At 37.1% G+C, this 17,593-nt stretch overlaps 1 protein-coding gene across 2 annotated transcripts in view; it reads left to right on the forward strand.

Moving 5' to 3' along the window:
* The window catches only part of AP1S2 (adaptor related protein complex 1 subunit sigma 2), a 32,484-nt gene extending 14,966 nt beyond the window's left edge, over window positions 1–17,518 (forward strand). Inside the window, exon 5 of one of the 2 annotated variants that reach the window (XM_075727816.1) lies at window positions 15,553–17,518. In XM_075727816.1, coding sequence (XP_075583931.1) covers window positions 15,553–15,600 — 48 coding nt within the window. In that variant the 3' untranslated portion in view covers window positions 15,601–17,518. Of the gene's footprint in view, window positions 1–11,876; window positions 12,141–15,552 lie in introns of those variants that run through there. The other variant, XM_075727817.1, reaches the window with a different exon arrangement.
* Window positions 17,519–17,593: the final 75 nt, after the last annotated feature.

Genomic DNA, 17,593 nt, shown 5'->3' on the forward strand with positions numbered 1-17,593 from the left:
TTTCAGACTTCGGTCCCTGAAGGATGTTGGATATGTAGCAGGAAAGAGGTTATAGTGCGGTTAGATTGTTTGATCTTTTGGTTTAAGTATGAAGTGTATGCATTGTCCATTTATATTGAAGGTATTGACTCCGATACGTTGATCAAAAATAAAGCAAGCTTGTTTATGGTATTGGTTCTAGACATTATTTCAGAACCTGGAATGAAACTATTTCTGGTTTTATGTGATAGGTAGAATCTATACATGAGCAGAATAAGTAAGTCCAATTTGGGAATGTGCATTCAACATAATTACTTTCTTTTTGAGGTATTGCCGGTTTTCTTAATTGTGTGTTCAAAATGTAGGTGCTTTTTAAGTAGTAGGTGAGGAAATGCATGCGTTGAGGAAATGCATGTGTGTGGAAATGGCTTTGTAAGGTACTTCAAGTGTGAGAGGTACCTTCCCTGCCCCCCGGTCTTGGGAATAAAAAGTTGAATTGCTTGTTCTTAAAGACTGGCATAGTTTGTGACAAAACATATTACTCAAAGATAAGATAAAGCATATTGGGCCTAAGTAAAGAGGTCACTTGCTTTTGTGTTCATTTTTCCACATCAGTTGAATAGATGGTTGTTATTTTGTGAATGAAATAAGCCCGCTTGACTACAGTGGTGCTCTATAACATTGTATATATAATATGCTTCACTTAGGAAGAATTTATTTACACCTTGTCTTAGGAAAATTTGTTTATTTGTTGTTCAGTTATGATATGGGTTATTCTTGTGGTCATAAAAACTACACTGCTGCTTAAATTCAGTGCTCGCAGGATGGAGAGCAAGGAGGTACTAAAGTTATAAAGTGTTGGATTGTGTGGAACTGTGGAAGTGTGGTATTTCCAAATGTGTCAGTTAAAGTTGCAAGCCTTGTCCTGCTATCATGTATTCTTTGTGTATGTTTTGTGTTAATTACTTTGCTCTTTGTAGCATTCTGTTCAAGTAAGAAGTGACTTAAAATCTTTATAGAATTGCATTTCTGACTTCATATATATATATGTGTGTGTGTTTATGGCTATCTTCCTTATCTTTGACTGTACTATAGACTATTGAGTTTATAAAATCACTGATAAAACCTGCCAAAGTTTTTTTTAAGAAGTCATCATAGCTTCATAAATACCTAATATAAATTCAGCTGGACTTTAGATGGAATGAACTGTAAGAATACACGTAATCAGGAATCATAGGAACATTGCCTTTTTTTGAAACAAACCTCTAAAGACAACTAGTTGCAAATTTTAACAATGACAGGTCTGTAAACCTTGATATCAAAGGTGTTTCCATATTTTTAACAGGTATTTTTGAACTGTCCTCCTTGTACTGTGGAGTAGGCTTTCCTGCAACTACTTACTAAATCATACTCTTCTGTTTAAAGCAATAGGCATTGGTCCAGAAAACTTCTAAGAGAACCTGCATCTCTGTTATTCTCCCAAGTAGGAATGGGGGGGAGGGGAAGCTGACCTCTTCAGATTTAAATGGCTTCTTGAAAAAGTGGCATTGAGCATCCAGGAAGTTACCGTATCACACTTCACCTCTTTCCCATTCTCAGACTGCTTTTTCTTCTGGTAACTTAAATATTTTACTGGTCTGTATGTAAGTCTCTTAATTCTTTTTGGAAAAATGCAGTTCAGTAGCTCTTTGTGAAGTTTCTTGCTTTTCTGGATGTGTCGTGATGCTGAGGACTTACAGATTTGCAGGCTGTGATTTCTAAATGCTTTAGAAATCTAGTTTTCTTTCCAGAAACATGTGGTCAAATCTTCATCTATCCTTGGCATTATGAATTGAAAATGACAGAAAGCAGTCCGCTTTTCACCTGGGGAGCTTTTGTTCAGACCTTTAAAATACCATTTTAGTAAATCTGTCTCCATAATATTCTCCTTTTTCCCTTACTGTTTTGTTTAGTGTGTATGCATGTAAGATGTGAGTAATCTTACTCTATTAAAGAAATGAAAATGCTGATTAGAAGTTCTTAAGACTCAATGAGTTGTGAGGAAGGAGTCTTCCATATGACTATTAAGTATGCATTCAGTCACCTTTGCAAATTGAAACATTAGAAAGTTTCAATTATAAGTAAGACAAATTAGTATAAGTGAAGTCCTTGCTGTCTGATAACTATTCAGTACCTTCTCTGATGTGAATTCTGATACTGACCAACACCTATGAAGTTGATCGTTCATCGATGTAAGCAATTCTTGTAGAACTGTTGAGGGTATATTAACAGTACACCAAACTCCTCATACATTATAATTCTGTTAAGGGTATATTTATTATCTGTACACTGAACTGATAGATTTTTCTCCAGAGGTAGTCTTCTGTTGCTGTCTGTAGAAGCACTGCGTCAGGGTGATACGATTAAAATTTTAGCACTGCTGCATATGCCATAGCTGTTTTCAGGAGCTTGGTCATGTGCTTTTGGTCAATAAACACAGTAAATTCAGTGAACAATTGCAGGAGACTGCTTGACAGTAAGGAGTATCTTATCTTCAAAATTAGATGCTCTTTCTGAATGAGCACATTAATCTGCATTTTAATAGAACATATTCCCTGAATCTGGCAGAATGCTGAAAAGAGCAATGTTAATGTTTGAACCTTGAGATAGTGAGGAGAAAATTCCATTTTTACTCTGGTGTCGGAGAATTGTCTGAGATGATGTGTCATGTTGCAGTGCTACTACCGTGTCCTAAAAGTCTCACTACCTGTGAAGATGGCTTTAGAGTGCCACAGAATATAGGTGAAAAGAATATGAATGCCCCCAGGGGGCATCCCATTGTGTTTGGTTTTTAGATTCTCATTTCTTTGTGGTCTTATCTCTGTGTTGTACAGATGTCAGGCACATTGCTGGTATGTGTTTTGGGGGTTTTATTTATTATTTTTAAGGGAGAAGATATGTTTTTTGTTGCCAAGCTGTCTAGCAACAGTAGTAGTTCTGGTGATGGATATCAAGATGCATTAAAAGTGTATATATTTTAAATCTTATGCTGAAAATTTGATTTTAAAAAGGCAAAAAAAACCCTCTGAGAAGACCTATTGTTCACAATTCTTTGAGAAATCTAAGTATGTTTAACAGATGGATTAAAGTGAAAATGTTCAAGTTTTTGCACCAAGCATTACTACATGAAAATGGCTTATCACATACAGCTCAGCAAGTAACAATGATGACTTAATAGTAAATATGATTACATAGCTCTTGAATCCCGTTGTTTAAATTACTTCAGGGATGGTAGGTAGGTAAGTTGAATGAAAATCTTAATTCTCTTCATGGAACAAATCTTACTTTAACGTCGATGTTAGTAATAATACTGTGTGAAATGGAATTAAATATATGCAACTTTGGTAGCATCCTATTCTATTACACTCTGAATCTGTTGTAATAATGACCAACTGATCTTAAGTTCTCTTTTAAAACAAATCTTTGAATTTATATTCCTTCAAGCACAGGTGAAGCTTTCTAAACAACTCTAGAACTTATTCTTTTAAGGTACTAACACCCTTTATCTTGTTAAGAAATAAAAAATCAACTTAAGAGGTCTTTTAATGCATCTACTTGGAGTCTTTGAACAGATGTTTTTTACCGATGCGTTTGCTTTCTTAACAGCGGAATTTTGATAGGACCTAATACAATTGTATTAAAGTAACAATACTTGAAACACATTTGAGTGAAATAACTGAATTTATTCTGAATTTACTTTTGTATATAGTTTAGAATATTTTCTAACTTTTGTTTTAAATGGAAATAAGCTGTAAATAATTGGGTGGGTGTTGGGTTTTTTGTTTCCTTTTTTTAATTAAGTAGTTGGTATTACATTTTCACTGCTGCTTGATTTTGTGTTTGTAGAGCCAGAATGAAGACTGGGGAGGTTTGTCTGAGGATATCTTATGATTAAGAGCAATCTAAGGCATTAGCCCTTTTGACCCCCATCTAAATGATTGGTAACTACCAAGTTTACCATTTTGGTGGCATGGATTAAATGGGTGCTATGCAAAGACTGCTGCACGTGTAATTAAGTCCTTGCAAGGGTAAACAGAAAATGGGTGATGGGCTTAACTTTCTGCCACACTTGCATGATGGTCTCTGAAGAGTGCTTTGAGTGTTCCCTTTTATTTTCCTTTTTTGTACTAACCGCATCAACTTGAAGTGTCTGACTTCTACTAGCTTTCTTTGGTGTTGATAATTAAGTGGGATAATGCAAGTTAGAGAAATGGATACCAAAACTAATAACTAAACAGATGTTTGGCTTTACTTACAATCAACCCATGTAAACGTGTATTTACTGGAAAATGAGCTGTTTACATCTGGTGTGCAAATAAAATGGGCCCTAAAAAGACTGGGTGCTGCTGCAATTGACTGTATATCAAGTGCCGGATGCTGCATGACAGAACAAAGCTTATTTGCATATATAGTGCATTGCAACATATTTTTGTCCAAAGCATAAGTGGAATACATTGTGGCAGTCCTGCTAATAAAGGTAAGATTTTATTTTATATAAGGCAAGCTTAAAACACACATGAAAATGATTTGCTGGAGAAAACTTAATTAGTCTGCTGCTTATTTGATATCATGATAAACAAGTAGTTCAGTAAACAAATTGGCTTTTATAATGTGGAACTGCAGTAATAGATCCAATTTTATATGCAGCTTTATAAACATTGGGATTTAGTTTCCAGACAAAAGAAAATTATAATAGACAAAAATATTTTGTAACGTGTTGAAAATCAAATTCACTGTTGGTGTATGGGTATTTTTACCATTTAAAAGTTACCTAGTATATGATACACTGTTGATCTGTGTTGGGGAGTGGGGAGTAGTTAATAACCTGCTTGCGTATTAGACCTGTAGAATTAGGGAAGCCAACAAGAGTCATTTGCTCAAAATAGAATTTCTTATGTAAGTTTGGACATACTCTAAAACAACGATAAGAAAACCTAAATGCTCAAGCTTGATTTTCTTCCACAGTTTTTTTCCCCATGTTTATTGCTTTTTCTTTCCTCTTTGTGATAACAAGTTCATGTACGAAGAGTGTGATTCTCATGGTGAGGTTAGTATTAATACTGTGACTGTAAAAGTTTCCTTGTGATTAAAACTTTAAAAAGTATTTATATAGTCTGGGACCTATACTAAGCATAGAGCTTTTACTTAGGAGTGTTAATCTTTTTTGTTGTCTTAGATGGCTACAAAGACCAATTCTGGAACATGCAAGCTCAGGCTTAGAGAATTCTGTGTGACTCCAGTTTACTTGTCTACAGTATGTCCCTGATGAATTCTGTGTATGGGCACAGCTTTAGTTGAAGAAGTGTGCTTTGTCCCCATTTATTTAAACATAGTGGCATTATCAGATGCCCATGGGATGCTTCTTCCTGGCCTGTACTGTTCCCTGGAAGGAGTGAGGGAATAGCCGCTGTGTACAGAACTGAATTTACACAGTTGTCATGACGGAATATGGAGAAACATGGACAGCATCTGCTGGGGTGAGTGGAGAGGGACAGATAGATGGTTGCACACAATAAGAGATGGGGATAGTTTGCCTGCAGGAGGGAACTGTAGCTTGTATATAGGAATGAAGATCATCTGTGGTAAAGAAAGATCTCCTGAGGTAAAGAAGGTTGTCTTTGGGCAAGGGGAGGAGTTTGACTCACGTAACTTCCGTGCTTGGATTAACCTGATACTTAACTAACAGGTTATACAGCTTCAAATTACTTAACCTGTGTTATTCTATCAAGCATAAACAAGCACTAAATGAGTAGAATTTGGGGTTTTTTGAGGCCTGTTTCAGAGAGATTTGCTTGTAAGCTAGGGTGCTGAGTTCTACGTGCGCTCTATGGCAAGTGTAATAAGGCACATACTCAGAAGTAGTCTATTCCATATAGAATTTGGTTAAATTTAAGGTAAGCCTTGAATAACGTTGAAAAATCTAAGTGGTATACAACTAGACAGGGTGAAATCTTTTTATTGTACACTCAAGTTCTTCTGAATAGAACTTATGCTTTCTATCAAGAGCAGTTTACAGGTGATAAAGTCATGGTCTTGAGTCAGGGTGAAGTGTCCTCATCACCTAAAACCATGCTGACAGTGACTCTTGAGAAGGCCAGATCCATTCCTGCTGCTACCTTTATGGTGGCACTTGTGTTGATCCACTTGCCCTGCGATTACGTTGCTTCTAGCTTGTTAGCTAAAATCTGAGAACATGCAGGGCAGCATGAGGGAAGTGCCAGGAGGGGGAAAGCAGCGGCCTTGAAAAGGGAAGTAAAAAGCAGCTGCTTTTGGTGGCTGCCAGGACTTTTGCTAAAGCTAATAGTGTAACTTAAATTGCGTTTTATTTTTAACAATTCCCCACGTATCAAAGTGTTTTTAAAAAGCCAGTGTTCTCCACATAGCTTGTCTTGACTCGTGTCTGCTGTGAACCCCCAAGTCAGCTAGCATAGTTAGGTAAGTTCTAATTTACCTGTCTTATGCTGCACCCTTGCTGTTGGCCTGAGTCATAGGCGTATGGCAAGGAACTTCAGCAGCAGTGCTGACTTACAGAGTTTTCAGTTGTCCTTTTCCTCCCTCTTTCCTTTGTGCCAGAGAAACTATTTATATGACCATTCAAGAACTGGATTTCAGATCCATTTAAACTGATCCAATTTAAATTGCTCATTTCTAAAAACATACAGTCAGCAGCTTTTCTGTGTTTACAACTTGGCCCTGCAAACCACTATAAGAAGGCAAAGCACTGTAGGACAGGAAGGGGAATGCTTAAATGCCATTGCCATGGAAGCTGAATGGTATTGGATGTGACATGGCTTGTTAGAGCAGTATATTCTGGTCATCCCTTCTAAGATAAAGCACTGTGGTTTAATGGTTCCTTAAGCAGGGGGGAATAAGTAATGCAAACCTGTAGCTGCAGTGCTGGAATAAAATGGAAGAAAACATTAACGAATCCTTATGTGCATAGTTTGGCAAACTGCCAAACATACAGACACTGTAGGATTACCTGATAAGAGTCGAACTCAGTGGTTTGTAGTAATTTTGGTCCTAGCTTCACAATACAAAGTATTCAGCAGTAGTATTTGCTTAAAGCGTTTGTGGTTTTTTTGTGGTGGGGAAGTGGAGCCTCCAGTGGATGCTTAGAACCATCCTTACCTTTAAAGATTAGCCTGTCAGTTCTTCATTTGCTACACAGCGAGCTGTGATTGGCAGGTATAAAGCACTGCCTCCCAGAGCGATTATCACCTCTGATCCAGCAGACCAAAATAGCAACTAAGAAGCTGGAAGCACCCACTACTATCCTGTTACAGTACGTGAAGTTTCCACTGATATTTTTACTTCTGCTTTTGAGAGAGAGGGAGGCAGGCAGGCTACTGCTGATCTTATGTCATATCCTTCTGTTCTCGTCTGTTGAGGTGATGTTTTAGAGCTGAAGTGTGTGCATACGCTAGGATGTCTTGCTGAGTAACACTTGCAGGATGACTGTTGCTGTTTCAGACTCTAGTTAAGTATTGTGTTGACTGATTTGCACCAATCTTGACAATTTCTTTTTTTGTCCTCTGTATAGGAAGCTGCAGACAAGATCTTGACTTGGCATTGATGTAGGATTGTCCTTTGGTTTTGAACAGCATCATAGTTAGTATTTGTCTTTGAACATGTTCGAGACCTCATGGGTGTTTCTAGGTTCTCTGAGAAAATAACTTTGTTCTCCTTTGAAAGTAAAGGAGAATTTTCCCAATAACCATGTAATTGGAGTTTCTGAATAGTTAGCTAGCCAAAGATTGGGAAACACATACTCTACTATTTTGAAATCCCTGAAAGGCAAGTGAACAGCAGCAATTTCCTAAAGCAGCCTTTCATTAGAAATATTTCCTCATAAAGATTCAGAAGTAGAGTGTAAAAGTAATTGCTTCTGAAGCGTTGCTAAAGAAGTGCTTGTTAAATGTTAACCTCTTCCTGCTGTAACAACTTAGTGTTTCTAAACAGAAACCATCATCTCTCCTCTCTCTCTTCCCCATAGCCTGTTTCTGTAGAATTTTTCCCAAACTGCTATGCACTCCATGTTCCTGCATCTTGTCTGTTCTACCCTGGTGTTTGTTTAGAAGCTGGGGGAAAAAAAAGCCAAGCCTTTATCAAAAGGTAGCAGTTGTCATTTTTGCCTGCAGTTTAACATGGCTTTTCTTCATAGGCTTTATGCTGGTTTTGATGGGGAAGAAGTAAAAATAAATCTTAAGCAAACTTTACCTGAAAAAGAAAGTGTGCCAAGTATTCATGAAGTCTATATGTCACTGCTATGTGACCTCAGTAAAATGGCAGCGCTGCAAAACACTGAACTTGAGTCAGTTTGGTGTAGGCATAAAAAACTTATTGTCTCTCTCTTGCCTGAGGAAATAGACTGTTTTCTTGTCCACTACAGACACAAAATAACTTAAATTGCAGCAAGAAAATAATTTCAAAGTAGATGGTAGGCAAATTTTCCTGTGGTGATGATAATGAAGCATTTAAGTAGATTGCCTGGAGGGCATTAAAAAGTTTCCATCACAGGATGCCTTTAGCAGATTAAATATCTTTCAGGAATGTTACAGGTACACTGTTTGGGGGACTGGATTAAAGTCCTTTCTAATTTTAGTTTGATTATGATTTTTAATTGGGTTGGGTCATGACAAAGTTGGCTGAGAAAAACGTCAGTTGGGTTGGGCTAGCTAAATATTTCTGTTGATTCAAATCAACTCTACCATTTTTCTAATTTAAAAATCTCTAATGACTCAGGCTGACAAATTCAGAGAGTATTACTAGCTTTTTAAAAGGAGTTGTAAACACAGATGTCAGTTTGAAAAAGATGGATTCTAGTAACTTTAAAACATTGTGGAATTGCTATGTGCAGCTTGTACTGTAGAGCTATTACTGCTTTGGCAAAACTAGGATCTAAGACCTAAGTGTTAGATAAACAATTTACATCCAAATTTTTAAATTAAGTGATGATTTTTCAGAGGTAACATTAGTTACCTAACATGTTAGTTTGCTATTGTATTGTGCTGTAAGGATACGATTGCTTCTTTCCTAGCTGCTAGATCAACTCATTTAAAAACTCGTTAGATCCAGAGAGATAGCTGTGTTAAGGATATGCTTCACAGGCTCGGATGTTGTCTGAGGTCTGCAGAGTCCCACAGAAGAGGAAGGCAAGGTAGTCTAGGTACTGACTGTAGGTGATGACGTCTGTCTTTCCCTGAAATTGTCTTTTCTGGTATTCAGACCAGCAGGCTAACTGCTCTGGAGACAGTGTGGCAGGGAACACAGTAAAAAAAATTAACAAATCATAGTTGGAGCTTGTGCGATACTGTAGTTCTATGATGGCAAATAATTTGTCAAAACTTTATTTTCCTTTCTGTTGTTTGTTAAGCTGCCCACGGTGCCAGACCCTCTGTGCATGATGGTCTCAGACATCCTTAGTGGGGTACAGAGGTCCCGTTGAAACGGCAATGTTTTCCATCTCACAATATTGCTGTGTTATCGCTTCGTATTTCAGTTACTGTTGTCTTCCATTTAATCTTCTAGATTCACCTCTACAACATCAGTTTATTGCTAGCCTAGTTGCAGGTGGTGTTTACATGTTCTGTAAGCTAAAAAGCTGCCAGGAGTGAAATAACCACTTTGTTCCTATTGTTTCTTCCTATCTTGCTTTATCAGTAGATAATAAGTTTCTGTCCAGATGAGACACTAATCCCATAACAGAAATTTGAGTCAATCATCTAATTTTGTGTACTGGGATTTTCACATCAAAGACAGTTAATTCCTCAAGTTTTAAACCATTGAAAATATGAACAGGGCGGGGAATACCCCGTGGTGTGTGGAAGAGTGGAAGTTTGGAAAGTACTGAAAGGTATCAAGTGGATAAACCTGAAGCGCACACTTCCATGTCCTTATTTGTCAATACCAGTTGTGTAAAAGGGAACATAGTCAGCGCTTCCAGGCCAAAGAGTGTGCAGCCTGGGATAGTCTTTGAACACAACAGTGAATGGTAATCAACCTCATAAGAATGCTAGAAAATGAGCTGCTCTCATTCTTCTTTCTGTCCAGAGAGCTATTGTAAACTTAAGGAGAAATCTGTTAGGAGATTTGACAGGCATTTCAGTGAAGACACCAACTTTGATGGCTCCAGGTTTCCAAGAGTGAAACACTGGAAGACATGAGGTTTTTTTGAAGGAGGAGGAGAATCACAGTCACAGGTGTGCATATATGTTTCAGGTAAAAACTGAAAATATGAAATTGTAAAAATTGGGCGTTTGAGATTGTTAACAATATGCCTGTTTTTCAGTTGTTGTCTTCATGAATCTGTATCATGCCAGCAGTGTTAAGTAAAGCAGAAGTTTTCCAGAAGTATCTCTCTGGGAATTTTTTGTCTGTGGAGTCTCCAGCAGTTCTAGAGTTACTATTTTCTTTTTAGTCAAAGCTTCTGCTCCTTGGGGCTAGTACTGTATACCACCATCATGCAGTTCTTTTTCCAGTTAGGAATATGCCTCAGCATTTTGTTTTTAATGTAGGCTGACACCTGACTTAAGCAGTAAGAGAGGTTTTAAGAGTTAAAACTCACATTTGTAATTTTCTGTTATATACCAAATTCTTCTGAGTTCTACCAAAAATCACAGCAGACTTCATACAACTTACTTGCAACTGTCACGGAGGTATAGGTGCTATTATTTTGAGAACTACTGGATTCGTAGTTGGCTTGTTCAGAATAATTTTAACCACTGTGGAATAATGTTCAAATTACGGATACTGAAAAGCAGTATAAATCCTGTAAAGCCTCTACGATATTCTTGTTGTGCTTTTTTGTAATTGGAGATGAGAATTTAAAAATATACAAGCTTGAACATGTGAATGAACTGAGATGGCACAGAGGAAATTCTTAGGTTTAGAAGTCATGGGAAGTTTCTCAGTTCTGTGGTAAGACTTCTATAATTTTGAGGGGTGGGATACTAAAATAGATTGAAGATTTTAATTGGTACACCATGAAAGATAGTAACTGATATGCAGAGACTTGTGTTTTAGTTGTGTTTTGTCCTTTTTTTTTTTCTTTCCTCCCAGAAGATATGTAATGGGCATATGTGGAGCTGACACTCCTAAATTGCTATTACTCCATTAAAAATGTCCTCATCTGTCTTCAGGGCGCTGATTTTAATACAAAAAATTGAGTATTGCTTGCTTTCTAACTCATCTTTCAACAATTTGTATACTAACGTTCATGCTAATAATATAAGAGAGTATTAAGTTCAGCAGCATAATTGAAAAGCGAAGAAACCTTTGCCTGCTGTGAGAGGTGTCTCAGATACCTACCATTTTTTTAAACAGGCACTCTTTGATAGATAATGTTTGTCGCAAGTAATCCCACTGCTGTACTACCCTGGCACGGTGCTGCTCACAGCTGTGTTCTAGAGGCTTGATACCAATGTGTGTTTATCAGAGCAGATAGAGTAGGTGATGTCAAAAGTTCACTTAGCCCAGTGCCCTCTCTCTGACAGTAGCCAATAGTTGATGTCTACTGAAGGGGCTAGAATGGAACAAATATATTGCGCAGTCCATCTCTGGAACAGTATCTCAGCTGCAAACAATTTTTGGCTGAGAAGAAACTCTGAGCTTACATAATGCAGTAATTATGATGTGAAGCTGTCCTGTATGTTGTTGGGCCCAGCATGCAAGTAAAATAATGGTTCTCCCCTCTCCGCCTGCCCCTGGAGGTCTAGAGTAGTCAAAAATACAATATTGTATTTCTGTATCAAATGTTCTTTTCGTGTCAGAGATACAATAGTGAGATAATCTTTTTGTTTTCTTGCATATCTGTCCACCTTTTATTATGTATAAGAATATGTACATTTCTTTTGTAGCCACGTCATGAATACTTTAATGTCCCAGTGTACTAAATGGCTTCACTCATCATGCATGCAGAATTTCAGAGGAGATAGACCTGTGACTTACTCATGACAGAACATTATCATCAGCTTGGTGAATCCAGTCATCTTGAATCTAATAGAATACCACAACCATTCTCTGCTGTTGTACTTTCCTCTTCCCCCTGTGTTTTACAGTGTTGTCTCTTCACGTCTCATTTCAAAAAAACTTGTGCTTGTTGGCATATGGTTTAACTTTTTTATTGTGTGTAAGCTTGAAGTCTTATGCTTAAAAGTTCTGTAGAATTTTCTGAGCTAAACATCTATATACTGCAACACCTATACTGTAACATTACTTGACCTGTGTTTGTCTTTCAAATAAGTTGTGGTGGTATTTAAACATACACTTAAAACCTGTAGATGAAGTCAATATTTACAGAGGAACTAGTGAAGGAGTAGTAGTATGTGAAATGTGTATACACACAAGTATTAAATGATGTTAAACACAATTCTACACAGACCTCGATCTTAAAGATGCACATACCAGTATCGTTTCCTGAGACTGGCACGATATTGTGACTTGCCTTATGAAGAGGAGGAAGGCAGAATTGATTAGGGCAAAGAGAATGACTTAGGTAAATCTGAAATTAGAACACTTGTATTTAAATGTTCAAAAAACTCTTGTGAGTAGTTGAACAATTACTGCTACTGAAGGAGAGAGTAAGTTGGTTAGGGTTGGAAAGATTTTTTTTTAAGTCAATTAACAGCATACTTGAAATATGTCTCCTTCAATTGGCATTTCCAGTTTTAAGTGCAGGCTACCTTGTATATCAGAGGACTGCCACGAGGATGAATATGATTAAGTACCTTTCAGTTAGAAAGTGTGGGCAGAGTATTGCATCCTGTGTTTGCCTAGTAGAAGAGAATAATTTGTAACCTAAAACCAATGCTGTTTTTGAAAGTTGTTCAATTAGCAAGGAGGTGGTTACTGAGATTAACCACAAACAGCTAGTTCTATGTGCTATATGTGGTAATGCACTACCTTTCAAATGTTAAACTGACATAAAAATGGGAAATTTAGGGTATTAGACAAAAGATTTGATTGGACTTGCAGCATTCTGAAATCTTAGAAAACAAGATCATAGGAGTGGTTTTCCATTTCCAAGTTCTCCTTTTTTCTGTAAGACATTAACAGTGTGTTTGAATGTCTGGTTAATGCTGCTTTAGCCTGCATTATTTCATGCCTGTTGGCTTAAAATGCTGTGCATTGAGCTGTAATGAGATGCTGTTTTTCTTGTTATCTGTATACAGCTGCTTGCTTCTAAATGACTAGGTAATGAATTAGCTTTCCTGGCATGTTTGAAATAAAGTATTGCATGCACTTTTGTCTCATGTGAATGACTCTTTTTCCTGATCTGTGTTCTGATATATTTCAAATTTGCATTGTTTGCCTTGGGTGATTCTGAGCTGCAGGTAGTGTATAATACTGCAGAATGTTTTCCAAAACAATTGGATAAAATGTTTGACACTTTCTAAAACAAATAATGTGAACAAAATGTAGTATGATTAATTCTATTTGTTTCTTAAAAGTCATAATTGATGAAATTATTCCTCTAGCAAAACACATTAGCCTTTAGGTGTTCCTTTTGAGTTTGTATTGTTGATGTGCACCTAAGAAGGCATGTCTGCCTCAAGGTTACTGCTGTAGTATTAAAAAATTAAAATCTTACCGAGTTTTACTGGTGAGGTATCTGTGGACAAGTAGCCAATGTCCTTGAAATACATTGCAGTAAATTAGCCAATGACCTTGATTTACTTGAAGAAATTTAATCTTTATTTAAGTATATGCGTGTTGAAAATTACCTACAAGTTCGAATTGGCAGTGGAGACAATACTAAATTGCTCTAAAGATAGTAGCAGCAGCGCACTGTATTTCTTCATAGCTATTGAGCAACTTTTTTTTCAGGTAATTGAGTAAATATCCTGTTTCACCACTGAGTAATTTAAGTGTCCACTGCTGTCTAATCAATTTAAAACTGTGAAAAGTAGTTTTATCACAAATATTTTCAAGACCCCAAAATGCTTGAGAAGTTACAGCGCTAGAGTACTCCGAGTTCTGTTGCTATAGTTAAGAATGTAGGATTTTTTTGAGAAAATTGCTTTAAGTTGGTGGATAGGGGAGATGCATGTCCTGTAAAATGAATGCAACAAAGTAATCTGGGAATATAATATGACAGATTATATTAAAAATGCTACATAGCCTTTTCTTCAATTAGTGTCTCCTTTTGGGGGATTTGTGTTAAAATACACACGTAAATCTTTAATCCTGCTATCCTGTCTGGCTTTATCAAGGTCACTGCAGTTCCAAGAATATTTAAATATTGCATCAGTATGTCTTTAATACACCGAGTATCTTGTTTCCAGTTTTAACTTGCCTTTTTCTTGCAATTTCTTATTTGCTGCTGGATTTTGGAAGCCATCTTGAAGTGCTCGGAGGTGGCCTGTTCCAGGCACTGACTTACTTTCAAGTGAAGTTGCCTTTAAAAATATCATAGCTTGTTCCTTCAATTCTATATCACCCTGTACATGAACTGAATGAGGACTGTAAACTTGATCATGTTGTGCTACATAGTCAGGGTTGATAGAGACCACGTTCTGGTGTTATCTGTAAGATTTAAGGCATTTAATTACATATTTTACTGACAAATTTTAAAAACACTTAGAAAGCAGTTGAAAAATAATTTGTTTGCTGCCTTAACTATTATCTGCTTTTTTTTTCTGCTTCATGACATGTCTTGTTTTAGGATGCTAAAGTAAGTTTATTCATACTCTGGATACTAAACCAGTTTATGTTTCTGTAAGGACACAGTATCCCTTTTTATTTACTATGATATGGTTAATAATTGTGGAATAGGACAGCCTAATGTTTCTAATTAAACTGTTATTTCTTTTCAGATGTTATAGGAATAATGCATACAAAACTGATGATAACCCTTTGGAATTTTGTATTAAACAAGTTGCTCTGAATCTAAACAAAGCTTTTTAAGATTAGAATTAACCTAAAACTTTATGCCTGGTGTGGAATAATACAGTTCCAATCCTGGCAGTTCCTCCACTTCTGTAGGGGTCAATTTATTGACACCAGGTGTACCAAGGTACCTTGATCTGGTTTTATGAACTAAGCATGGGACTGGTGTAAAAAATCTAGACTCTTCTTATAAAGAGCTTAAGGGATACTGTATCTTAAGTTGCATCAGTCATTTCTTTCATTCATCCATTTATTCATTCTTCCCTAACAGATCCTTGAGACCCATGAAACAATTCACCACAAAAATCACTGACTCCACTGCAAGATGCTTCCCCCCCCCCCCCAGTTCCTATCTCTGTTGCTGGGTTGTGATTTGTTCCCTGCTGGTACATCTGAATTGCTTTATTTTTATTACGCTTAAGGGCAATAAAATCTGCCAGCTATTCCTGTGAACCATGACAATCTAATTAACAGCTCTTTGGAAAGTGCAGCTAATACCATGTTTGCAAACTGCAGTACTTTTATATTTTCATGTCTTTTGGCTTTTCTTTTTTAATTAAGCATCTTTCATACTAACTCATGTATGGTACTGCTCAGTAGAAGCACAGGGTCCATTTACCACTGTCTCACATTTTCCCTCCATAGGAAGCAGAGACCCCACGTAGTGTACTTGAAGAAATTGGATTGACATAAATCTTCACTTCAGCTGATGACATCTCAGTGTTTCATACTGTAAATGTTCACTGCCTTCATTGTAATGTTTAGCTAATGGTGTAAGATGCTGTTTGTCAGTATTACTGTTTTGCTAAGCTGCTTCATTCAGGCCTACAAGAAAAATACTCCTTTGAAAAGGGAACAAGAAACTAAATTCCAAAAATCATAAATGAAAGGGAATTAGATTTAAATTGACTCAGTGTCTCCCTTCACTGCATTTATAGGAAAATTGCATTTGACTTCAATAAGTGTACTGTTTTTTATAAGCAAACTTGACTTCAGGAAATAAAAGCATCATTATGACATAGCATATCTAAATGAAAAGAAACTACATGGACAACTCCAAATATGAAATGCTGTGGTGTAGAAATTGTGTTTATGCAACCAAAGACTTTTGTTCATCTACATTTTAGTCACCACTTGTGATAATTCTGCTTATTTCAGTTGATGCATAAAGATTGGAAATACCTGTTTACTACTGAATTTGTCATTATACCAAAGAATCCTGCTAGGATCTGCATATCAAACTGGTTAAAAACTGTTAAGGTGATACTGCTTTTTGCGAGAAAACTGCAAACTGATTGACTCACTAGAAAGGAAGGTGTATTTAAGTGTAGCTACCTTGAGCAAAACTCTGCAAGTTACTATACTAAAAAGGGAATGCATGTAGTAAAAAAAATCCAAATAAGGAAACTATTTTTAGCTCTGATGTTAGCTTGCTCTGAACATAAACACAAGAAAGGAGATAGGCTTTCTGACTGTATAGAGAGGTGCATAATGAAAATTGGATACTTTTGAAGATGGGAAAGGAGGAGCTTTACAAAAGGGATTTTTTATTATTTTCTTTCAAACTCTACAAATTAATTTGTATTTATTGGTGTTTTATAGTTATGCTTTAATGGGTGTGTAGGTACCTTTAAAAAAAACCACTCTAAGCATCAATGTCATTTTAACTGCTTTTCTTGACTTACACCTTTAACATGTGACACATCCCTTGTGTAACTTCTGCGTGATGTACAGTTCAACCAACTAATTTGCAGTGAGAGCTTTTAACTACTAGATTTGTATAGTGGATTCACTGCAAATCATGGAAAGTGATATCAAGTAATATTTTGACACTTCTAGCAGACTTTCAGTAATTACAAACTAAACCTGTTTCACTTGAGGAAATTTGATTTATGTATGCTTTTGAGTTTCGAAGAGGTGGTGCCACACTTGGGAGTAGCCAAGTTCTGCTGTGTGTCTGCATGGTCACTGGGAAGGTGGGGTGGTTCCCCTCCTGGGTAATGTCACTCTAGGAGCCCATGTTTTACTTGTTCACTTGAGTAAGTAGTGCCACGTTTTCACAAAACTTAGCTTTGGCGTTGTTGCTGGAAGCAGTCACGCGGTGCTAGCGTAAGCATTTACACAGCCATCTGGAGAGCCAGGCTGTGGGCTTGATGTGATCCAGGTTAAATTTAACCCAGCGGGGAAGGCTCAGCATTGCCAGATCCCAGTATGAGTGCTGGTGGTAGCAGAAGGGCCAGCTGCGCCGGGGTGGGTCTGCACGCTTCCGTGGCGGTGCCAGGGTGGAGCCTGGGAACTCCCAGCCTTACAATTTGTCTACTTACGCTCTTTCTGGGATTTGAACACATCCAATTGCTAGAGACCATTTTTAACCTAGGGCTTGCAAAAGCAGCGGGGTGCATTTCCCCGGTGCGCAACGTGCAGGGGTAGATGAGGTATACAGGTGGTAGCAGAATGAGCCCGTGTGTGCGACTGAAGGGGTAAAATTACCTTAAGTCAAACCCGAAGCAATTTTCTATGTATTAAACACGTTTTTAAAGTTTACATGGTCACTTGTATGTGCTTGGCTGGATTAAGCTTTGTTGTGATTGTGACAAATAAACTGTTTGACCTCTGTCTGTCACATTGGTTTAGTTGTAATAAATGTTCATTTTTACACCATTGCTTTGTGTTTATATGTAATTAG

This window comes from Pelecanus crispus, chromosome 1 (genome assembly GCF_030463565.1).
Source record: "Pelecanus crispus isolate bPelCri1 chromosome 1, bPelCri1.pri, whole genome shotgun sequence".
Taxonomy (NCBI): Eukaryota; Metazoa; Chordata; class Aves; order Pelecaniformes; family Pelecanidae; genus Pelecanus; species Pelecanus crispus.